General features: G+C 32.3%; 1 protein-coding gene across 9 annotated transcripts in view; it reads right to left on the bottom strand.

Annotated features, from left to right (window-relative positions):
* Positions 1-285: 285 nt before the first annotated feature.
* ZNF280D (zinc finger protein 280D) overlaps positions 286-26,633 on the bottom strand; it is a 248,542-nt gene continuing 222,194 nt past the window's right edge. For 7 of the 9 annotated variants that reach the window (XM_032481101.1, XM_032481102.1, XM_032481103.1 and 4 more), the window contains 3 exons: positions 25,667-25,712; positions 8,892-8,947; positions 286-6,520 (listed from right to left, as the gene is read on the bottom strand). In XM_032481101.1, the coding sequence (XP_032336992.1) occupies positions 5,896-6,520; positions 8,892-8,947; positions 25,667-25,712 (727 nt within the window). In that variant the 3' untranslated portion in view covers positions 286-5,895. Of the gene's footprint in view, positions 6,521-8,891; positions 8,948-17,149; positions 18,381-25,666; positions 25,713-26,633 lie in introns of those variants that run through there. The other 2 variants (XR_004320421.1, XM_032481106.1) reach the window with 2 other exon arrangements.

Raw genomic sequence — 26,633 nt, 5'->3', positions numbered from 1 at the left:
CACGGGTAGAAGACTGACACTTTAGCACCCGTTTCCTAAGTCATCTAATATATCTGAACAAATTAGCTGGGCATTGGTATTTCTGATTCCTGATAGATATTAACATTTAGGATGTGGGAATGAGGAACCAAAATTTCTGAGAATTCTCAGGTATCCCTAAATTATGCAGAATCGTCATTCTGTATTTTCATGATACCATATTTAATATACTTTTAAATAGTTAGGAGTGACCATAATAAACACTGAATCATTTTTCTATGACAGTTATACTAAATGTTTCCGATGTTTTCTGTTAAAAAAGACATAATGATAAACATATAGTTTATTAATATGAACCAATGTATTGTGATAAGATTGTATATTTTGATACCATTAAATCCACCTGACATAGATATCTGATAACGTTACATTAAATACAGGGAACATCAACATAAATGCCAAATAAAAATCATTTTAAAAATCAGAAGCATTACAAATATTTGTTTAGAAGTTTTTCTTAATACGAAATTTAAAAAGTCACAACATATTAATTGCCCTGATAGTCTTTATTTTGCAACAAATATTTCAGACATAGAAATTTTTCTTTTATTTTTGCATTGATATAGTCAAGTTCTTAAGGATTGTCCAAAGACATCTTTAAGTTGGTATTACATTACATGTTGCTTCATAGAAGCTCTTTTCCTTTTTTTAATGATAAAAATATTTTGTCTGCTTGCCCTGATTTTGGTCTTGCTGTTGCAATTGATAATTGCTTTTGCTAATTTAGAATTTGTTTTAGTTTCTGATCTCATTTCAGACTGTTCCACAACATTTACTTCTTTTTGCATTTCTTGTTAAAGGATTTGCAAAGAATAGCACCCTTTGGCAAATAACCATGTACTGGGAAACGCCACCAAATTCATTTGGTAGTATTTGAATAATGTTAAATTTCTATTTCGTATCAAGGGTAATAGCACCACACAGAATCACAAGTCAAACTGCTAATTTATGGAATTATTTTGCCTCCACAACATGTTATTTTTAGAATATCATCGATGGGATCTGCATAAAGTATCCTAAGTATATAAACCTATTAATATTTATTTTACTTATAAGAATGACTCACCGTTAGCAGCAGAGAGGGGCATGAATGCACATTTATAACATGGCAATAGCTACAAATCAGTGATCAGATTGTGACCACTTCTCTTCTATGGGCTCCTGTTCTGGCTCCTAGAAATGATGACTTTACTCTTGGACTACACGTGACAGCATCCTCTGCTCTTACTTCAGTGGATTCCTACAAAACAGCAATGGCTCTAAATTTATACTAAGCTTTAATCCTCACAGGAGAGTTACAACACCTTTTCCTGTTTCATCAATTTCTTGACTGATTTGTCTTGAAATTCAGAAAAATATACGTTTCCCAAGAAATGCTGTGAAGGAATTTCCGCATAGTAAACACTTTGGGGACCCTCCATAACCTAAACTCGTGATATGATATGGCCATATTCTTAATTTAATTAAGCTTTCTTGTTTAGGCCTTCTTTTATTGGCTGCGGATGAAAAGCCTGGCCTCTTCTAACCCTGCAAGTATCTGAATTTTTGAACTTTTTCTATTCTCTTTTGTTCCCATTTGCAATCTTACTGTTTTTCTCATCTTCATTCTTAAAGTACCTCATCAAATGCAGCTAATATAGTAACCAAAACATGCTGTTAACATTGTTATCTAAACTCCTCCAAAAAAACAAACTCAGTGTTAATCTAGTAAAAGTGAAACACGCACAATTTTTTTTAGTGCCTACATACATACAAAAGTCCTATTACAGTGAAGTCAGTACAAGCGAGTGGTCCTGGAGTAACAATTTTTGATGTAACAAAAAAAATCATGTCAACCATGAAATCAAAAAATGACATTACAGAAGCCTATAAAAATGTAATGCTATTAAAACTTCTATAGTTAGTATATCTTTAAATCACATGCTGTCTTTCCTATTAATAAAATATTCACTATCCCTCCTCAATTCCTCAATTTCTATTAATAAAAGAGACCAGTAGGTCCTTTTCTTTAGGTTAAGAGGTCCTCCATTCCATATGAATATAATCATTGTTGGAATAATAAATAAAACTGTAAGTAGTACCATCAATGGGAGAGTTATTTGCAAAAACTGGTTTATTTTAAAAGGGATATTCAGTATAAATGCTGGGGATTATAGATACGATATAAAACACCAAATTCAGAATCAGATCAAATTGGGTTCAAACCTTGGCTTTGTGACCTTAAGCAAATAACTGCCCAGATATTTGGTTTCCTTACCTTTCCACTTATAGCCAAAGCAAGATGACTCATATCTTTCCAATTCCTTTTAAAAATATTTAGAATAGTTCTTAAAATTTTTATAGAGTGAGAAAAATTCCAATTTCCTCCCTAAAACATTGGAGAGATGCAAAGGGGAAGAAATAACACAAATAAATATAGCATTCAGATTTTCAATGTAAAATAAAAGCACATCCACAAAATGAATATAATACTTCTTAGTATCACTGAACTGCATTTATAATCAATCATAATTCTATGTTAGGTAACAGGGAACTAAAACATAGTAAAGCACCCTGGTAGTTCTCAGGCAGTCCCTACTGGCTTTCATAGTCATATCAAGAAAGTCTAAGCACTTGTGTATTGGTTTGTTATGATTTCAAATCCACTTGTTTATTATGACTTACGTGAAGTTTTTAATCTAAGGGTGAATTTACTTACATTGAGGAAGCTGTGCCAGGATGATGGCATCAACATGTTGTTGATACGTACTCAGTAGTTTAGCTGTTAAAGAGTACCGCTAGGGGCGCTAATTGATAGGAAGATATGGACGAGCAGTCAACATGTGATGGGCATTTAAACTTTAAATACCAAGAATTTGTGAGGACTTACCAAGAGTGTTTGGTTGGGGCAAGGCTACATTTTGCTGATTTAAATAGCTCTCTGAAGATCTTGAGATAATTGCTCCTGCCGTGGCCAGGCCACTCTTGGTCCGCAGCAGTGTTAAAGCATGCAGCAGTCTTTGGAAGAGAAGGGACATCTGTCCCTGTCTTGGAGGCTACCCCTGGAAGGCAGTGGTGCAAGCCATATAATGGTCCCTGGACCAGTAACATTTGGGGCAGCCCAGCCTGCCTACCAACAGTGGTGCTGTCACCCCCTAACAACATGCCCCAGCAGCAAGGGACCTAAGCTGACAGCTGATACCCAGCTTTTAGCTGGAAGGACTGATCCTTCTGAGAATGAATTCATGGAAAGGTACACTTCAACTAAATAATCTTTTATCTCCCCTTTGCCTGGAACAATATTGTAATCAATCTATTATTGGTTTGGAGTGTGTTATTTCTTTATTAGCTTATTAACAAACATTATCCTGCATGCTATTGGCTTGTGAAACATGATTATTATAAACTGTAATTCCCACAGTGAACCTATGTGAAATAAATTACTGGCAAAGAAAACCTCACTCCCTGACCACAATCTGTCCGGACAAAACAGCACTCCAAAGCAGATGTAAGCAAACTACAGTCCATGGGCCAAACCCAACCAACATTCTGTTTTTGTAAATAAAGTTTTATTGGAACACAAACACGCTATCATTTACATATTGTCCACAGCTGCTTTCAAGCTACAAGGACAAGCTGGATAATTGTGACCACACAGCCCACAATTATTTACTATCTGGCTCTACACAGAAAGTTTGCTGACGCCTGTTCTAAAGCATTGCTACTCAAAGGTTTGGTTTGTATTCCTCAATTGTTTGTTCCTGATCAGAAAAGAGATAAGGAGATTATGCAAAAACATAAAACAATTATGTTACCGAGTACAATGTTTATATCAATTTTTTGTTTTCATTGCTAGACTTTCTCAATGAAGGATTTACAGTCTGGTATGGTTTCCTTTTCTCATAGTGGATGAGTATAAACAGTTCATTGATCAGGTATTTTTAATACCACTACAATAAGTATTTAGGAGCAGGAGAAGGAACTACTCAAAGCTCAAAAGGGATTATCGTATCACATTTTGGCATAGTGCTCTAGGGTTTTGCAGCAGTAGGTAGCAGGCTTGGCAACTAAATGAGTAAGATTCAGGAAGTAGTCCATGCATAGACTCTTTTTGTCCCTGTCCTTCTAAGGTTTAACTTACTCAATAAATCTTCTCTGCTATAGATTTATGTTTCAACAAGGTGAAGAATAACAGCTATTAAGTCCCTCTCTCCCGCCTTTCTTTAAAGTAGGAAAGATAAAAATATTTGCTCCCCCACAAAAATATTCAAGAAAATAAGTCAATACTATATTTTGCCTAGTTAGCCTCTTTAATTTACTGAGCAGATAGAAAACTATATTATAATTCTCTTTAAGTGGAAGAATTTATAAAGCAAATCTATTCTCTGTAAATAGTAACAGTTTTCCCCTAATACTTTCAACCCTAATTTAAAATAAATCATGCATCATTTAAAGAATACAGAATGAAATTCTACCACTAACTTTAACATAAAATTTCCTTGAACAGGTGTACAATTTCTAAAAGTGCCAAAGGTAATCCGATTCACACAGCTTTCTGAAAAATAAAATTATTCAGGGACAGATTTTTATTGCAAATATTTACTCAAAAACTATATACAGCAGAATTTTAATAGCCATTTAAAACATTTAACATTCAGTGAAATGAAATTTAAGAATTCAAAGCACATTTTAAGAAGTAAAAATGTAGCATTTTAAATAAAAGTTTATTAGTACTTCAAAGCAAACTACTGTTACTCATATTATTCATTTCTATATCTATTATTCTCTATATGATAAAAAACTGAAAAATCAATTTAGCAGCCATCTTATGGATAAATTAGGCTAAATATCCCAAACCAATTTTTTACATCCTGCTTTAGGTCCCATTTGAAGTTTCTATTTTATAGTTACATAAAAAGTCACTTAAATATGGCTGAATTCATGCCAGGACATGTTTTCAGTTTACTGCTTTACAATATCTACATTATACCATACTTTGGTTTGGTTTCCAGACCATTTTTATGGGTCTAATTCTAAAGAAGATCATTAAAACAATACTAAAAGCATCCTAGCTACAGGAGTTTCAACAATGGATTTCTACTTTATACAACTAGTACATCAAGGAATTTCTGCACAGCTTACACACTGACAAAAAGCACAAATATAAATTTATATTTTAATAATTTCACTTTCACTGAAAGTTTAATTAAGGTAAGCTTACAGCCTGGCAGGCTAACACTTGTATGGAGGTACAAAGATTCAAATATTCTGTTTACATGCTTCTGGCAGTCTGGAATGTTATATTAAATCCAAAGTTAAGTTTATGCTCATCCAAATTCTTTTTAGATCAACAAATTTAGCACTCTAAGCATGCTCCATTTACCAGCTTCATACTCAAAATGAAGCTTTCATTAACAATGCCAATCAGCCATTATTTTAAATCAATTATTCCCCAAAGAGATGTAGTTTCCAAATCTCTTCCTTTAAGTTAATTGAAAAGGATGTACAGGTAATAAGGACTTTTAGCTTAGGAATGATGGAAATTTCAAAAGCTTTATTAATAAAACTAATAATCAATTCATACTGGCAACCAAGTTCCATATCTTTGAAAAGTGCTAAATGAGACATTTTCTTTGCAAATTTAACTTTAAAATTCTATTCATGTTTTAAAAACTTCTTGGAAATTCACACTAATCATGCTATTAATGGTGAATTGATTTAACAACCTAGGTTGAACATACAGGTAAAGTGTATGAATGACCTCCCTCACATTTTTCCATCTCTGAACTTTGCAACAGCACCACTGAGCTCACCTGATAGCATTTTTCCAAATGCTCTCACCGTTGGTACACTAAAACTTAGAATGACTAATTAAGTTCAGCTCTTTTCTTTTTCGTCTGCCAGGTCTACTGTTGTCTCTGTTGTGCTAAGGCTATTTTCTCCAGGAATGCCACCTGTTTGATCAGACACTACTTCATCAGTCTTGGCTGGAGGATCACCACTACTTTTCTGAAGAATCTCTGTGGCTTCGTACTCAAGTACCTCTGACGGAGTCAAAGGCTCCAAATGAATACTGCCTTGCTCACTGACATCAGAGCTAACAGATTCAGGTTCATCTCTTTTTCTCAAAAACTGGTCAATGCTGACATCACCAGATGTTAACCGCAAACCCTTAATATTCTTCGAAGAAAATCTGACTTCACCGGTGTTGCGCTCTTCAGTCTGATCACAGGAAACAATGTTTTCTGAATTTTGGCACATCTTCAACTCTGTTTCCTGACAAATGTGCTCTATTCGTTTTTCCTTTTCCACTTTATCTGCACCAGTGACTGAATCATAACTGAAGATATTCTTTGAGCCAGTTTCCTGGTCTCCAAGACAGGTATCATTTTCCTTATCTGAAACTGATATGCCTTCTTCATTTTTTGCTGCTGATGAGCCTGTAAATAAGTTTGCATCACATCCATTTTTTATTTCCTCTGAAGAAGCTTCATCTTGTTTACTGAAAAAATAAAGCCATTTATTATCTATTCCTTCATTATATAATGTATTTGAACACTATCAAAACAAAGACATTCTCTAAAAAATTTAAAAAAAAAAAGTAAAGGCACATTTGCCCACCAAAAAGAAAAAAAATGTAGGTCCCCAGTCTTCCCCATGATGTTACAATTTAAGAGGCAACCATGATCTTATGCAAGAGAGAAACTCCATAGTCACAAATTAAAAACAAACCTGGGGAGCCTGCTGATTGGTTTTAATCTTGGTTATCATTATTTTTATCTGTTCATACCCTTGCCTTTTTTAGCTAAAATGTAAATGTTCTTATTAATTTGTAAGAGAACTTTAAACAAGGATTGAATATATACAGAAAACCTATTTTTCTTTTACAATTTATACATCCTGTTAGGCTTAGAGTATCTTTCCCTATGCAAAAATCATGTAACCAGTCACAAACATTTCCCCATTTTTCACAGCCTAATTTAAAAAAGCATAAACACACGCCTGAAAAAATATATGTAAATATAAAACATGCATACATATGTCTATGCACATATGTGTCTGTGTTTACTCTTACCCTGGTATGTTAACAGAAACTATTTAGTGAATCATAAAACATTAGAAACAGAAGATTTCTGAGGATCTCCAGCACCTTGTGTAGATTTTGCTCATTTTAACAAAAAGAAATGTAATGATTACATCTATCGTATTTCTTACACTAATCTACCTGGAATTTAGACTTTTTTCTAATGAGCTGCCCAAACGTCATAGCAACATTATCAGATGGTCATTTATTATTGGCTAAATTATATTTATAAAGCTATTTCCCTGCTGTGTATTTCGTTCTGATGTGTCTTTAGACTACCATGGGCCAATACCACCAAGTTTTGACAAGTATAGATTAACATCGTTCTTTATTATCTACTAGGTCAAATCACTTACAGTCTACTATTCTTCTCCCTAAATTTTAGTTTGGAAATGTAAAAGATATTTGTACAAGAATGTTCATTAAAGCAATGTTTAAAACAGTGAATACAGAAACAACCTAGTATCTAACAAAAGAGCTGTGATTTTAGAGATTATGGTATTAATAAATAGAAACACATGAGTCTTATTTTAAACACTGCCAGTTTCCAAACCAAATCCAATTTGGATTTTCAACTAAATGTTCATTAAATCATAAACTAATTTGGAAAATGAACTACCAAGTAAGTTATTAATATATTATTTTCTATCTCAGTAAATTTTGTTCTTCTTCTAAGTCTTCTAAATAGATCTTGCACATTTCTCATTTTGTTATTATTGTGAATTAACTTTTTTATCCATTATATTTTGTAATCACATTATTGATATATCAGAAAGATTCTGAATTTTACACCAAGCTACTTTAATCAATATTCTCATTAATTTCAATCATTCTTAGCTTATTGTCTTGGATCTTATAGGTCAATTACTACATCTGCAAAAAAATTATCTTTCCCTCATTTAAATTTGTAGAATTTTAATTTTTGTTCAGATCTTATGGAACTAACTACAATTTACAGAAAATGTTAAATATAGAAGTGACTAGACTGCTTCTTCTAAATCCTTAGCTGAACTTTCCCAACCAGAATTCTAGGAAAAATGCTAGGTGACAAAAGTGCTAAATAAATTTTTCTAGTGAAATCTAAGAAAAACATCTTCAAAATGTCTTATTCTATAATTTTCTTTTTAGGGGCAACAGATTAATTAATCTCATCAGGTTAACAAACAATTTATCGTAAAATACACAGCATAAAGTTAGAAATGCGGAAATTACTAAAAGGCAAAATCATCTTTACTTGGAATAGAGTTCTAATTAGAATGTTGGATTCTCTTTTGCCAAAAAAGGATTGTGAAGTATCTTGTGTTCTGTAGTGGTCTACTTGAGCGTTAAATTTTTTAAAAAAGCAATCCCTGAATTTTGAAACTTCTATGTTGAGATCCCACCACAGACATAGCTTTATAGCTTATTGAAAATACTTAAAAATAAAATTTTTAAATTACCTATCTGCAATAATTGTCACCATCTTGTAACCTGTAGCATCTTGTAACTATTTTCATTTAATAGAGGCAATTAAAATCTGTTAACATTTTATTCACTTGTAAGACTTTTAAAAAATTTAATAACTGATCAAATGTACTCTACATGTTTAAAAGATTTCAAAACTAAGGATCTGCAGTATATTTTTGTTGTATTAAAATTTCAAAATTTGATTTTAATTAAAAGCCATTACTAAACAAAAGCAACACCATAAACAAAAGTTAGATAGCCCTTTGCCAATTAACTGAAATATGACACAGCTCAAGTATCATTTACATGAATTTCAAGAGATTCAGTTTTTCCTTATGTTTACCTTTCAGAATTTGATGTTTCTGTTTCTCCTTCAGCCGTATTAGGTCTTGGAATTTCCTGAAATGATTAATCATATTTTTCTTTCATGTAAATTTAACCAAACTTAAAGTAAACGACTTTTATTATACTAAACTTTCTAGATAAAAAGAACTTAAGTGTGTGATCTAATATACTAAAGAAATAGAAAAACAATTTCTCAATTTGAAGTATGTATTAGAATAATTTTCATAATTAAAAGCAGAATTTCAAAAATTGCTTTTTAAAAAACCGGTAAGATATTTCAGTGTGCCAAAAGTTTCTGAATCAAGGACATGAAACGGTTATCCAGTTATAAGAACACCTGCTTCTCTTAAATTCTTTCAAATATGGGCCATAATTACAAAGACTTGATTAGAAACTAGTAAAAGACACCTTGAATTTGAATAAGTTTCATCTGCAGTATTTTATACACACATTAAATACAGATACTTAGATAAAACATTTCTAAAATTTTTATTTTATATTTGGAGTCATGGTAACCCTTCCATTGTCAAACCAAGTAACATTAAATGAAAGACAAATGAAATACTCTGCTTATTTCACATGTTTAATGAGGAGGAAAGAATACAATAAAACCTCAGTAGGCCAGAGGTCTGCCCAGCAGTTTATAACAATTACCAGTTATTGAGCATATATGATGCATGAGGTGGTATGTTAAGAACTTTAGATTCAGTACCTCATTTAATCCTCATATTAGATATTATAAACTCCATTTTTACAAAGGAGAATAAAGACTGCGTGGGTTAAGCAGAAAACCCAAGGCAACATCAATAACAATAAGTGGTGAAGTTTCAAGTCTAGGTTCAGCTCGTAGTCGCTATGGTGACTGACTCAAGCCTGTGAAATTGATTGTGGTGTATTGATCATGTACATTTATTTCCTCACTCTCCAAAAACTCTGCTAAAATGCTAAAATGCAGGTAAAGAAATAAAACATTTTCAGTGATAAAGACCAAGGAAACATCAAAGCATACTAACTGTCAAAGAGATTTCAACAAATTTTTAGGTGCAAAGTGGCTGGGGAAATGGAAATTGACTTTACACTGTGGAGGAAGTCACAATGAAATGTCTGAGCAGGGGAGTGCAAAGAGAAGAGAATCAATTTGCCCAGAGAACATAAGAGATCTGGTATTTGGAGCAATTCAGTACAATATCCAAAACTTAAAAGGCAAAAATGAAGCATGAGTACTGCTGAGAAATCTAAATGTTCTTTCCCCAACTCATACAACAGGTACCTATCCTTTCCTCTACCGCTTAGCCCAAAGGTTAACTCTCTGAACTGGAGACAGTCTAGACTTGTGAACACCAGGAATGGCAAAGGGCAGGCATGAGGTACTGAAAGAAAACAGAAAAATTTAGTAAAAGTCCATAAACTGAATAAAGGAACTCACATATATCTCCCTGCCTGGTTTCCAGATGCTAGCAGCCAGAGAAACCACTCTTCACCACACCACCCCCAGCTGGAAACTAGAAGATGCCTCTTTGGATGAAATTATCAGCCTCAAAGGCTTTGAGAGCATCCTCCCCACCATAGAACAGTCAGTTCAGCATCTGATTTTCCTGTGTTGAATCTAAACAATTGTCATGCAGACTGTGCAGGTCATAGAGCACACTAATCCAGGAGGCAACCTTCACAATATAATCCACATCAGCAGTTCTCCAAGTGTGGTTCACACACGCATGTGGCCTCCAAGACACTTCCAGGAGGTATGTGAGGTTAAAATGATTGGTACTAAAGCAGTGGTGAGTAAAAATACTGGAATCTTAACACAAATCAAGGCACTGACATCAAACCAAAATTGTACCGGCAATCATTGTATTCCCCACTGGCACACACCAGCAGTAAAATTAATTTTATTGAGTATCAACCCTTGAGTGCACGTCTTTTTAAGTCTGCATAATGAAATAGCAAATATACATACAGCACTGCTACTGCACACTGAAAACACCTGGGTCTGTGATTGAGTTGCAAGCAGAACTTAGCCAGTTTTTTCATGGAACATCATTTTTATTTTACAGAATAACTGTCAAACTATGAATATTTATACTTTAGTATTTAGAAGACATTTTCTTCAAAATTGACAAAGTGAGATTTTCACATCAAAGGAAACAACTGATAGTATTTGTTGCCAGTAATAAAACTCAAGGAGAAATTAAATTTTAGGAAAACTTACAGCCACTATTCATGAGGTTAATGCTAATATTAATGCATGTGATTGCTTGATGTTATATAATGAAACATGTCATCACTTGGAAGATCTATGTAAACAGTGAACCAATATATTCCAAATGACTAATGCATGATGTTATAAAATCATGCATGGGTAAAAGATCCAATCAAAGTGTAAGACAGACCAATCGATTTTAATCTAACAAAGTACAAAAAGTTCAGTGATAAGGAGTCAGATTCCACATTGCAACAAACCTTTAAGAAAACTTCCACTTGTCTACTTTTGATGTCATATAAGAGAAGAAAAAAATCACAATTAACTGAATAGATTTTTAAAGTACTGGATGAAGCTGGGTATTCTTCATATATTTCAACCAAAATAAGATATCACAACAGACTGAATGCAGAAACACGAAAATCATTTTCTTCTATTTAACTGGACATTTAAGATATATGCAAAAGTGTAAAACAGTTTCATTCTCCTAACTAAATTTATTTTGTTTTGACAAATAGTTATTTCTCAGAAAAATATTTATGTATTTTAAGTAACAATATTTTTAAGTTTCATATATTTAATTTCTAGTATAGTAAACATCAATAAATTTTGAGAGTACCAAGGTTGTCCCCTCTAGAGTGTTGCAGTGTACGAACTGTATGGACATGTAAGGTAGCCCTGTCCCTGTCCAAACACAGAGTTTTCAATAAACTTTTTTAAAGCTTCACTTTTTAATATGTAGGGACAGCCAAGGATCACCACACAACTGAATACCTTCTTTAAATCAGAGATCAAAATAAACAAGAGAATAAAGAAAGAGGCTAGGAGACATCAGAGTCATTGCTGGGAACAAAAGAAATATATACATATGTGTATATATATATAATTAATATATATTTAATATCCCTTGAGATATGAGATGTTATTACATCCATTAAACAAGAACAAAAACTATGAAGATAAAAGAATTAAAGAACAAATAAAAAAATTACAGAGCGATTCAAAATTAAACATATGGCAACCCAAATAAGCAATTAAGTTTAGAAAATCAGTGCTTTGCCAAGCCAAATTGGAACCCGAGGTAAAATACATACAACATAAAATTTACCATCTTAATCATTTTTAAAATGTACAATACAGTGGCATTAAAGACATTCAGATTGTTATGCAACCATCACCACCATCCATCTCCATATTTTTTCATCCTGTAAAACTGAAATTCTACACACATTAAACAATAACTCCCCATTCTTCCCTCCCCCCCAGCCTCTGGCAACCACCACTATACTCTCTCTTTTGATTTTGATTGCTCTAAGTACCAGATATGAGTGAAATCATACAATATTTGTCTTCTTGTTGACTGGCTTACTTCATTAGCAAAATGTCCTCAAAGTTCATCCATATTGTAGAATCCCCTTCCTTCTTACAGCTGAATATTCCATGGTATGTATGTGCCACATTTTGCTTGTCCGTTCATCTATTGATGGACACTTGGTTTACTTCCAAGTTTTAGCTATTGTGAATAATGCTGCTACGAAAATTGGTGTACAAATATCTCTTTGATTCTCTGCTTTCAATTCTTTTCGGTAAACCCAAAAGTGGAATTGCTGGATCACATAATTTGTTTGAGGACTGCCACATTGCTGTACAATTTTACATTCCATCAATAGTACACAAGTTTTCCAATTTCTCCACATCATTGCCAACATTCATTTTGTTTTGTTTTGCTTTTGATGGTAGCCATCCTCATGGGTGTGAGGCGGTATCCCACTGCAATTTCAAATTGCATTTCTCTAATGATTAGTGATGTTGCACATCTTTTCATGTGTTTATTGGCCATTCAAACATTTTCTTTGGTGAAACGTCTGTTCAAGTCCTTTATCTATTTTGAATTGTTTATTTTTTGTTGTTGAGTTTTAGGAATTCTCGATATATTCTGGATATTAATCTCTTACCAGATATATGATTTACAAATATTTCACCCCATTCTATGGGTTGCCTTTTTATTCTCTGGATAGTGTATTTAATGTACAAAAATTTTAATTTGTGCAATTTGTCTATTTTTAAATTATCTGTGCCTTTGGTATAATAACCAAGAAATCACTTTTAATTTCAATGCCGTGAAGTTTTTGTCCTATGTTTTATTCTAAGAAGTTTTATCATTTTGGGTCTTACATTGTAAGTCGTTCATTAGTTTTGAGTTAATGTTTCTATACAGTGCTAGGTAAAAAATCCAAGTCAATTATTTTTCACGTGGATATCCAGTTTTCCTAGCATCATTTATTGAAAAGACTTCTTTCCCCATTGTCTTGGCACCATTGTAAAAATCACTTGAACCTATAGACAAGGGTTTATTTCTGGGCTCTTTATTATATGCAATTAGTCCTGCAGTTTTCAAAACTACTTTGGCCATTTGAATTCCTCTGAGATTCCATATATACTTTAGGATGAGTTTTTCTGTTTCTACAAAAAAAAAATCTTTGGGATTCTTGTGATTTCTTTGTAGGGATTGCAATAAAAACCTGTAGATTGCTTTGGGTAGTAATGGCATTTTAACAATATTAAGTCTTTCAATCTATGAAGATGGAATCTCTTTCCATTTATTTGTCTTCTCTAATTTATTTCAGCAAGGTTTTATAGTTTCATTATAGGAGTCTTTTGCCTCCTTAATTAAGTTAATTCCTAAGTATTTTCTTCTTTTGTTGCTATTGTAAATTGTTTTGTTTTTGTAATTTCCTTCTCAGATTGTTCATTATTTGTGTATAGAAGTGCGACTGATTTTTGTGTGTTCATTTTTGTATCCTGCTACTTTGCTGAATTAATTTTAGTCCTAATAGGGTTTTTGTGTGGAATCTCTGAGGTTTTCAACATATGAAATATCATCTACTAACAGAGATAATTTTATTTCCTGTCCAATTTGGATGCTTTTTATCTCTTTTTCTTGACTAACTGCTCTGGCTAGAACTTTCAGTACCATGTTGAAAAGAAGTAGTGAAAGTAGGCATCCCTGTCATGATCTTAGAGGAAATTCTTTTGGTCTTTAACCATTGAATATGACGTTGGCTGTGGGTTTTTCATATGTGGCTTTGATTAGGTTGGAGTAGTTTCCTTCTACTTCTAGATTGTTGAGCATTTTTATCTTGCGAGGGTGTTAAATTTTGTCAAATGCATTTTCTGCATCAATTGAGCTGATAATGTGGTTTTTATTGCTTCCTTTCCTTGATGTGTATTATTATACTAATCAATTTTCATATTTGGAACCATCCTGGGATTCCAGGAATGAATCCAATTTGTAGATGGTATATAATCCATTTAATATGCTGATGGATTCTGTTTGCTAATATTCTGTCGAGGGTTTTTTCATCAATGATCTTAAGGGATACTGGTCTGTAGTTTTATTTTCTTGTAGTGTTTTTTGTCTGACTTTGGTATCAGGGTAATGCTGGCCTCACAGAATGAGTTAGGAAGTATTTCTTCCTCTTCAATTTTTGGAAGAGTTTGAAAGAACTGGTATTAGTTCTTATTTAGATGTTTGGTAGAATGCACTGGAGAAGTCATCAGGTCAAGGGCTTTTCTTCATTCAGAGATTTTTTTATCACTGATTCAGTCTCCTTCCTAGTTACAGGACTATTCAGATTTTCTATTTCTTCATGATTTAGTCTTCGTAGCAAGAGCAATTTGTCCATTTCGTGTAGGTTATCCAGTTTGTTGGCATACAGCTGTTCATAATACTCTCTTATGATCCCTTTTATTTCTATAGAATTGGTTGTAATTTTCCAGTTTTCTTTTATGATTTTAGTAATTTAAGCCTTCTCTCTTTTTAAGTCCTTCTGGCTAAACCTTCGTTAATTTTGTTGATCTTTGCAATGAACCAACTTTTCTCTTCATGTGTTTTCTCAGTTGCTTTTCTAGTCTCTATTTCATTTATTTCTGTACTAATCTTATTTCAGTCCTTCTGCCAGCTTTGGGTTTAGTTTGTTCTTCTTTTTCAAGTTCCTTAAGTTGTACAGTTAGGTTGTTGCTTCGAGACATCTTATTTTTTAATGTAAGCATTTACAGCCATATATTTCCCCTTTAGCATCACTTTCATTGCATTCTATAAGTTTTGGTATGTTGTGTTTTTGTTTTCACTCTTATCTAAGTATTTTCTAATTTCTCATGTGATTTCTTCTTTGATCCATTGGTTGTTTTAAAGTATGTTGTTTAATTTCCACAATCTGGTGAATTTTTCAGTTTTCCTTTTATTATTAATTTCTAATTTCAACCTGATGTGATCAGGGAAGATATTTCGTATGCCATCTGTCTTTAAAATCAACTGAGATTTAGTTTGTGGCTTACTATATGGTCTATCGTGGAAAATGTCCCAACTACACTTGGGAGAATGTGTATTTTGTTCTTGCTGGGTAGAGTGTTCTGTGTATGTGTGCAAAATCTAGTAGGTTTAAGTCCTCCAGGTCCTTACTTATGTCTGATTGTTCTATCAACTATTGTGAATAGGGTACTGAAGCCTCCAGCTGTTACTATAGAACGGTCTAGTTTTCCCTTTAATTCCCTCAGTTTTTGCTTCATTTATTTTGGCAGTCTGTCATGAGTAGTATAACTTTTTAATCGTTATATCTTCTTGCTGTATTACATTTTTATTAATATATAATGCCTTTTTCTCTTGTAAGCTTTCTTGATTGAAAGTCTATTTTGTCTGATATTAGTAAAGCCATCCATGTTCTCTTTCGGTTACTATCTGCATGGACTTTATACTATTTTTGTCCCTTCACTTTCAGCTTGTCTCTCTGAATTTCAAGTGAGTCTCTTGTAGACAGCATGTAGTTGGATCATGTGTTTTTATCCATTCTGCTTAGCTCTGTCTTTTGACTGGGAAGCTTAATCCATTTACATTTAAATTAACTACTGATAAGGGACTTATTTCTGTCATTGTACTATATGTCATGTTTTTGGCTCTCATTTCCTACATTACTGACTTCTTTTCTGTAATGATTTTTTTGGAGTGAAATGTTTCGATTCCTTTCTCATTTCCCTTAGTGTATACGCTGTAACTATTTCCTTTATGGCTACCATGAGGATTACATTTAACATCCTAATGTTACAACTCTCTAATTTGGATATATACCAGCTAACTTCAATAACATACAAAAAGTCTGTTCATATATAACCCATTTTGGTTCTTGATGTCATAAAGTTATATCTTTATTCATTGTGTACCCAAACATAAACTAATAATTATTCTAAATGCATCAGCCTCCTAACTTATGTAGGAAATGAGATTTGGAGTTACAAACCAAAGTCACAGTAATACTAGCTTTTACACTAATAATTGGTTTTTTTTCCTTTAAATTATTCATCTTTTAACTCATGTAGAAAACAAAAAGCACAGCTATAAACCACTGTTAACAAAATACTAGCTTTCATAACTGCCCATGAACTTACCTTTACTGAGGTCTTTACTTTGCCAGAGAGCTTTGAGTTACCATGTGGTGTCCTTTCATTTCACCATTCAGGACCCCCTTGAGCATTTCTTGCAGGGCAGATCTAGTGGTCACAAACTCTTTCAGTTTTGTTTATATGAAGAATTCTTAATTTCTCTCTAATTTTTGAAGGACACTAGTGCTGGAAATAGGATTCTTGATTTTATTTTATTTTTTTTTTAGCTCTTTAAATATATTGATCCACTGCCTGTTGGCCTCCAAAGTTTCTGATGAGAAATTTCTGATGAGAAACCTCTTCTGATGAGATTTCTCTGATGAGAAAATGTGGATAATTTTATTAAGAATCCCTTGTATGTGATAATTCACTTCTCTCTTGCTGCTTTCAAGAGTCTCTTTATCTAATGAAAGTTTGATTACAAAATGTCTCAGCATGGGTCTCTGAGTTAATCTTACTTGGAGTTCTTTGTGCTTTCTGAAAGTTTATATTCATGTATTTTATCAAATTGGGGAAGTCTGCAGTCATTATTTCTTCAATTATTCTCTCTGCCCCTTTCTCTCTTCTTCTTCTGGGACTCTCATGATATGTATGTTGGTTTGCTTAATGGTCTCCTACAGTTCCCTTAGGCTTTGTTCACTTTTCTTTCATCTGGGTTTTTTTTTTTTTTTCCTGTTCCTCAAACTCAATAATTTCCACTGTCTTATCTTCAAGTTTGCAGATTCTTTCTTCTGTCTGCTCAAACTTGCCTTTGAATCCCTCTACCGAATTTTTCATTTTCAGTTATTGCATATTTCATTTCCAGACTTTCTTTCTGGTCTCTTTGTAGGTTTTCTTTCCTCTTATTTATGTTTCCATTTTGTTCACATACTGTTTCCTTGACTTTCTCCACATACTCATTTTGCTCTCTGGACATCTTTAGGACAGTTGTTTTAAAGTCTCTGTCTAATATATCTGCCATTATGTCTTTTTTTTCAGGAATAGTTTCTGTTGATTTTTTTCTTTTAAAAGGCTATCCTTGCCGGTTTCTTTGTATGCCTTCTGATTATTTGTTGAACACTAGACATTTGGATCTAATAATGCAGTAACTCTGTGGGAATCAGATTCTCTCCCTTCCCCAGCATTTGCTGGCTTTGTTTATTTTTATTTTATTTTTTATTTTTATTGTTGTAGGCTGTCTCTGTTCCCAGATCAGCTTGAGGTATAAACTTAAGGTCTTCTCATGTCTTTTCTGGAACTTTCCCTGGGCATGTGCAATCACTAATTTTACCCACATATATAGTTGTTTTTGAATGTGCTAGTCTTTAATGTCTGGCTCCTGAAAGGGGAAAAAGTGAAAAATGAGGAAGAAAAAGGGCTGTCCCTTTAAATCCCCTGAAAGTCACTTGTGCTGGAGGGGGAGGGGCTTGCAACAATGGGGGAAGGTGCAGCAATAACGTCTGCATTATGTCCACTTCTTTGTCTGCAACTCTGATAAGAAACAGCAATCAACGAGAAGAGCACAGATACCCAATATCTGGAGGACAAGGTCTTTTTTTGCTCACCCTGGCTCCCATAAGTTGTGTGCATACTGCTCCAGGAACATGGGCACAGATGCCTGTCACATGGCTGCTACAGTGCTAAGTGCTCAAATTAACTGAAATTAAAAGCAATTTACCCTCCAAGTCTTCATCTGGAAGTTGCAATCCTTCAACAGACTTAGTACTCCAAAAGAGTTGTATCAGTGAGATTTTGCCAGTGTAATTGTTGTCTAGGTGGGGAGACAGATTCATGGTGCTTCCTACTATGCCATCTTCCTAGAATCGTCCTCTCTGTATATTTTAAAATGTTTTCTCCCAGAACATTAAAGTACTTGAAAAATGTTGAAAAATTGAAAAGCAGATATATTAAACTTACAACAGTAGTTTAAGATTAAACATTTTATGCCCACCAAAACCAGAATTCATTATCATTTTACTTTACTGGTATTAATGGAAGCAAGCACATCAATAATACTTAGAAAATCTAATTCTTTTCTTGTTTTCAAATAAGTATATTACCATGTTTGCCAATTTTTCTTGTCCAAGTGAGAATTTTAAATAATGTAATATTAACTTTAGCTTACTGAAACTTCTTTTCCAGGATGCTACTGTGGCTGATATTGTTTTAAAATTCTGAATACCATTTTGCTAATCAGTTTTAGAAGACCAAAACATAATGTTCATATTGTATCACAATTTATTGATTCTGTATGTTGCTTTTAACTATTCCACATGAAATTTCTCTGGAACTTACATTGTCAGAATATTTAAGAACTGAGTCACTAGCTGATTTTTGTAAATCAGATGTAATTTATAGGAAATAACTTTTCTCATTTAAAAATCTGAAGACATTTCATTTAATTTTTCATATATCTATGTCAAATATGAAGTTAGGGCATTTATGACCTTAATATCTATTTGATAAGCACTTTTCCCATAAATATCAATACTCTCAGTGGATTCATGCATTTCCATTATCTTTTCTTTTTCACTTATTTTCAAATTCAGTAAGAATATTCATATCTCTTGCTCAAATTTTACATTTATTGAACACACCTTCAAAATTATTTTCTCTCATTTGTGGTACGCAAAGGAATAGGATTTTTATTACACATGCAGCTTTATATAAGGTCATGTTTTCTGATTGTAAAGCTTTATCAAACTTTTGCCACTTTGTTCAAAATATCATCCCATATAATTTGTGTAAAAGACTGTAATATATTTGTACCAAGATGCTTTTAAACTCAGCATAATGTATTTTGACTTTTGATATTGTATCTTTTCATATCTGATAAACATCTTTATTTTGTGTGCAGTGTCTTGATTGCATTTAATCTTGATGCCCATCAGGTATCTACATGTGATTTTAGTGTTGTTTTAGAATTGACAAGAATACTCCATCTGCTCACTGAATTATCTCACTCCCAAATATGCATCCTTTGTACACTACTAAAAAAGATATTTGAATTCACAGATGCAGCATTTTTTACATTAACTTATGGTTATGAGCTGAGCAAAGCACAAATTTGGCATAATTATTTTGGGGGAGAAATATTGGCTTCTACACTCTTGTATACATCTGCCATATCTACTCCATTATCATATTCTGATTTGGATAATTTTTTTTACATAAATATCATCTCTTTCTAACTTATTAGTAATCTCATAAGCTAAACCATATCTATTTAGTCTTTTTTTAAAATAACAACTTTATTGAAATATAATGATCCACTTTCCCTTTTGTTTCAATTAAGTGAAAACTTTCTACTCTTGCAATGACATCATTCTTAATGTAAACATACCTAGTAATCATACACATTCATGCATGATGTACTATAACTGGTTTATAATCAAAAAGCAAGGAAAAGTATTGTGCTTCCTTTATTCTCAATAGTATTTCGGATTTAACATGATTTGCTAAGAACATTAGAAATTTGTTTTGAATTATACGAGACAAATAAAACAGTATTTTTAATGATGAGCTATATGATTATAATGTCTTTAGTTCAGCTGAACTTAGAAACATTCCAGCATCTGGACTTTCAGTACTTTCTTGTGATCCTTTGAGAGATAAATTATTTTTGCACAAAATATACAATATGTAAAATCACTCACACATTTTTTGTCACATTCTGTAAAGCATCATCTATTAAACTATCAGTTTGAATATACATTTAAAAAAAAACTTTCATTTTAAAAAAGCATCATGATGAAATGAGATTTTCATGATCACAAATTCTGTTCAAAGTTTTCCAATCTTTGAAACAAATTTTGAGTTGCAAAATAATGACTCTTGTATTTTTGCTAAAAAGAATGCACAGGAAACAAAACAAAGACAAGGATTCTTTGGAATAAATGAGCCAGTCACAATGAATCAACTCACCACTAGACTATTTCTTAAAAGATCCATCTTTTGAAAATCTTTGTCCAGCCTTTGAAACACATCTAAAATCTGCACCTTATCTTGGCAAAGGCCCACACTCTATTGAAACCATTTTTACTTTATTACAAATAGGTGTCCCTGATGAGGAATTAAAAATTTAGTTCAAATAGCATCTTCTTATTTTCTTGCACACGTACACAATAGCTTCTGAAATTTCTAATGTTTCATTTTCTTATCTTTATCTCACAATTCAAAGAAAATTCTTTATCTCTACATTTCATAGTAATTCTATTCTAATAGTGTCAATGTTAGAGATTTCATTTTAAGTAGCTGGAATTTTTTTTCTACACAAACTTGTTTCTGTCTCCTACAATTCTGATCAATTTCTGCATGTATTTTTCTTCTTCTTCTAAACAATGGACTACTTGACTGTTTAAATTTCATATTTATTTTTAAGAATTTTAGTATAAATTTTAAATATATATATTTTAAATTAATATATTCAGTTAAATATACTTTGTTATTATAGTATGACTTTATGTGAATTAACTTAATTCATATAAATTATATTTAACAGAGGTGTAAATCAATATTTGTATAAAAAAATGAAAATCAGTAATTAAAAACAGCAGAAAACTACATACCAGGTTTTTAGACCAATGTAGTGAAAAACAAGTAGTGAAAAATGTATTTTGCATAAGTAAGTGAGTAACAGTAAATTATAACTCTTTTAAGTGAAGACAGTATAAAGTTCCCTGGTAAGAAAAAACTTTTTCAGGAAATTTTGGCATTTCGTCAAATTTCATTTGTGAAAGGTCAAATATATTAATAAATAAAATTTGTATTACATAACTTGGTGCTCTTAATAATATTATAAAAATCACATAAGCATGTATGCATAATTAAATAAAACTTTCTCTTTTACTTAGCAAGACTATGGATTGAAACTACAAACAATGAAAACAACTTGTCACCTTTCTTCATGACTAAAAAGGATCATTAGAAAAAAACAGCAAGTGAGAGACTCAGCTAGTTGTGCTTGTGTCCCCCATGTGTATGACTCTCAGGATTATACAAGAGTAGGGCTGGAGACTGTCTTTAATTAAAATTTTGAAATTATGTTCATCACAGATTACTCTGCATTAATTTTGATTTTTATAAATATTAAATGAAAATATTTATCTGATTACTGAATTTTTTGAAGCCCCCTTAAATTTCCTGCCAGAGGTGAGACCTCATTTGCCTCACTCTAATTCTGGCCCTGGCTTGGATGCTGGGAAGAAAGAGGAAAGTAGGCATGGTGGTCTAGAGAAGTAAATTTTAATACTATACCAGTCAGTCATAGTGTCAAAAAAAGACAAATTAATAAAATATGGTTATATTATTTAGAAACATGGAGATAAATATTAGATCAAACAGCTAAAAGAGTTGAAAATGGCTGCCTCTAAAGAGTTGGGTGAAAAAGGGTGAGGGAGATGAATCACTACTTTTATGATAAACTATCTGCACAAATTTTTTAACTTTTATTTTGACAAAAAGTAATTCTACAAGGTCTGAAATCCTCAAGATCTGAAAAAGTTACAAAGCAAAAAGCAAAGAAAATATAACAAAAAACAAAAATAAAAACCTTAGGTATTCTTTATGGATGGCCCAAATAGTATTATAGGAATAAAAACTAGAGTTAGTTTCACATCTCATTAATGAAATCACAGGGATCCTCTATTTTGCATATGGTGTATATGTTTGAACTGAGAAAAGAATCTTTAAAAAGAGAGGAAAACACCATAAAGTCACCCTAAGGGGACTCCTGTGTGTATCTACCATACCTGATAAGCTTGGAATATGGTAGTTATCTTATTGGATTACAATTCTTTCATCTAGTTGTCCTACTAGATTTTGGCCACTTTGGGGATAGGGAAATAATTTTATTAATCTTTGTTCCCAACACAAAGATTCCTGGAACATGTTATCAAGTGTCCCCTAATGGCCAAGCGAGGAAGCAAGGAAAGAGAAAGGCATCTGCACATACTTCCTCTCTCTCACCTCCCTATTTAGTTACAATGCAACTACTCTAGCCGAGACCGAAGGGGAAGAGTCATGGTGCATGTATCTATCTATATTTATATATAGTTAGCAAACAAAAGCAATAGAATGTTGCAGTGTATCGAATATACATAGTAGAAGACCAGAGGCTGTTTTAGAAGCAGACTATATTAATATGAATTCCAAATACAATCCAGTATATGAAAGGAATTAAGTTTGAAGGAGGAAATGTAAAACCATACAAATGAAAAAGTGGTAATAGGAAAATATTATTGGGGTATGATAACATTGATTTTACTACAATGCATCTGATCAAACTCTTGAAGATTAATTCAAGCTATCCACCATATCACATGTGTTCTTAAAACAAACACCTGTATCTATTCAAGGGACTATCCACACCACATTTATACTTGAAATAGCCCAGGCCAAGATTGTTTTGTGTGGCTTTGCATTCAATATGGCTTCTCTTAACTCTGCTTATGGCTTGCTAAATTTTTAGCATAAGCCTTTTTTCTTTAAACAAAAAATAAACTTAAGAAAGTTGGTTTATGTATGAAAAGGCTGGTTTTACTTGACACAGATGAAACAAAGCAATCAAAGGAAAGTAAGAGTTTGATGATTTATTCAAGAATGACTGCATCAAGAAAGAATCAATGGGCAATGTTATGAAATGATGAATTCACAAATTTTCTTCATGTCCATGCCTTTACATATTTGGAAAAAAGACAGGCAAAGCCTGCTGCCCCCAGTGTATAACGACCAACTGTGGCTGGGTGACAGAAGAAAACATTTCTATTCTCAAGACCCACAGACACAGAGCCAGCTTAAGAGCCTCAGAACAACAGAGAACATCACCACAATTCCCATCGCCTACCACTAGGCTAGCAAACATCAAATAACAAGCAACAGCAGTACTGCTAGAAGAAAGGCAAGTGTGCAGAGAGAGAGAGAGACAACCTCTGTGGTTCAGTCTCACAAGGAAAGACTAAAACTGAGTGTTGAGCAAGGACACACACACACACAAAAACCTCCAGCAATACAACTCCTATCCTACACACAAGGAAACAGTACAGGAACTGAACCTGGTGGTATATAAAGGGTAACCACAGTGATAGAAAAACCAAAACCCAAATCAACTCACTACTATGTGGACCCAAATCCCACACTAATAGCCTAACATGAGAAAAGGTATGTCCATTTTCAGCTATTAATACTGTTGATCACAGTCCCACATATAATGACTTGCTTTCAATCAAACATACACAGAAAAAGCAGGAATGGGGGGAAATACATTGTCAGGGGATAAAATAATCAGCAGAACCACTTAGTTATAACCCAGCTGTTAGAACTATCAGACAGAAAATTTTAAATGACTATGATTAATATGTTAAATGCTTTGGTAGAAAAAGAAGCACAATGACAGAGATTAAAAGATGTTTTGATGGGTTCACCAATAAACCTGACACAACTGAAAGATCAATCAGTAAATAGGCCAATAGATAGGGTTTACCCAAACTGAAACTCAAAAGGAAAAAAAAAAAGAGTGCGGGGAGGAGGGAGTGAGGAGACTAGAACAGGCCATCTAAGAACAGGGAATAACATCAAATGGTAAAACATATGTGAAATTGGAAGCCCAGAAGTAGAAGACACGAGGCAAGTAAGAATACCAATCAGAATGAATGTCAAAAATAAATATACAAATAAACATAGATAAACATATAAATAAACAAATGAACAAACAGACTTAGACACATCATATTCAAACTGATAAAGACTAAAGACAAAGACAAAAACTTGAGGGCAACCAAAGAAAACTGACACATTACATACATAAACAGAAACAAAGATAAAAATTACAGTAAGACATCGTGTCAGAAAATATGTAAGCCAAAAGACAATTTCTTTAAACGGGTGAAAGAAAAGTCAACCCAGAATTCTGTACTCACCAAAAACAACTTTCAAAAATGAAAAATAGAGATTTTTTTTTGAAGGAAAAAGCATGCAAGAAGTAATTACTAGTAGATCTGCAACATGAGATATTTCAAAGTAAGTTGTTTAGGCAAAAGGAATATGATACTCGACGGAATCTGAGAGGTACAAAAAGAAATGAAAAACACTAGAAATGGTGAAAATGAAGTTGAATATAAAATGTCTTAAGTATTTAACTGCTCTAAAAATGACTATTAAAAACAAAAATGGTAACACTGTATTCTGTCTTTATAACCTAAGTAAAAGTAAAATATATGACAACATTAGAAACAAAAAAGAACACACAAACTATCAATATAAGGAATGAAAGAGAGGACTCATTGTAGAACCCACAGACATTAAAAGAGTAAGGTAATACTACAAACAACTCTACACATACAAATTCAGTATCTCAGATGAAATGTACCAATTCCTCAAAGCCCACAAACACCAAAACTCACCCAACAACAAACAGTTAACTAAGAAATCCTATGTCTGTTAAAGACACTTACTTGTAATTCAAAATCTGTCAAAGGAAAACTTTCTGCGGGATAACAGAAAGCCACTCGGGAGAAGGCTATACTCCTCTCTCAGTTTCACTTATTCACTGTACAAGGTAGAAATGCTATTCAAAAGATAAATGCTGGACCTGTCTCATTTCATCATACTTAGAAAGAGACAGGTAGTATTAAGCAATATTTTTAACCTGACATCAAGAAAGCAAGTACTTAAGCAAAATTATTTCTATACTCATTCGTTAGACCTTGAGTGTTATATTCAAAGTGTCTGTTTAGGATAGCTAAACCATATTAAATACATATTCAAAATATTTCCATTTTAAAAATTATTTAAATCTTTGTGAAGAGCCCCAGAAAATAAAATTTTCTAGAAAGATTAATTTCCCAGTGTGTCAGATGTTTGATGCTTTAATGATTTCAGGATTTTTAAGTAATAAATTTATCTCCATTACTAACTAGTTGAACTAAATAATAAGCAAGTGAAATATATGATATTTTTGTCAAAATAAAACACTTTACAATTTTACATAATTATGGTTAGATATTTTTAAAATAATTAAAACAAAATTACAATTTTTTTCTTTCTGATAACATGCCAATAATTGTTAGTGATATATGCACACTGAACTGTTTTAAAAATCACACCAACAATATTTTCAAATGTACAAACTTTTAAGAGGTACGAAATATTACAAAATTTACCTCAGACACAGGTTCTTGTTCCTTAGTGGCAGCTTCATTTTTCAATCTTGAAAACAAAACAAGTATTGAGTATTTTATTTTATGTTTACAGTGGAAAAATATGAAACAGTTCTTTTTACATGCTTAAAATAATTTAAATATAAATCTAAACTAATATACATTTTACACTATAATAGTAAATGACTTCTGCAAATATTTTAAGGGAAAAATAGAACGCATGAGAATAAACAGTAGATTCAATACATGTTCTAAATAAATTAATACAGATTAATACAGATGTAATTTCCTTCCCTAAAAACAAGAGCACTTAAGAAATGTTCTCTATGTTACATACAATTTTTTTAAAAAAAGAAGTAACACATTGGTAAGACAGTTTCAAAAAAGAATTACCCTTTAAAAAATAAAAGCAGATTATATGCTTAATATATTTAATATGCACCAGTATTTACTACTCTAGGGCTCCAAAAGTGAGAGAAAATATATATTTTATCTATTGTAAAATTCAAAATAGTAATATTGTATCAATATACACTACAATTCACTTACTCTAGAGGTGGAAAAATTACAGAAATAATTTAGAATTTTGAAGAGTACATTCTCTTAAAAACCTTCATAACCATAGCTCAAATATTAGCTATAAATTTTTAAACTTCGATTTCTAAAAATATACTAATTATAACTTATTATAACATTCACAAAGGCATATGCCATCTATAAAATACTTTTAAATATATCAATTTAACATAAAAGCTAGCTTTTTCAAAGGATGTTTGTTTTAGAAACTGTTGATAACTAAATATTATTCACTAATATTGTATATTAAACAATTTTAATCTGCATATGTAGAGTGTCTACCTGATCTGCAATGTCATTAATAAATGGTTTAGTGATTCATAACTTAATGAAGGCTTAGTAACTACACTGAAGGACTAATATATTTAATATAAGGAACAACTATACCGACTTA

This window comes from Camelus ferus, chromosome 6 (genome assembly GCF_009834535.1).
Source record: "Camelus ferus isolate YT-003-E chromosome 6, BCGSAC_Cfer_1.0, whole genome shotgun sequence".
NCBI lineage: Eukaryota > Metazoa > Chordata > Mammalia > Artiodactyla > Camelidae > Camelus > Camelus ferus.
Note: the sequence above shows the minus strand (reverse complement) of the source record. Positions and strands in the feature narration are given on the sequence as shown.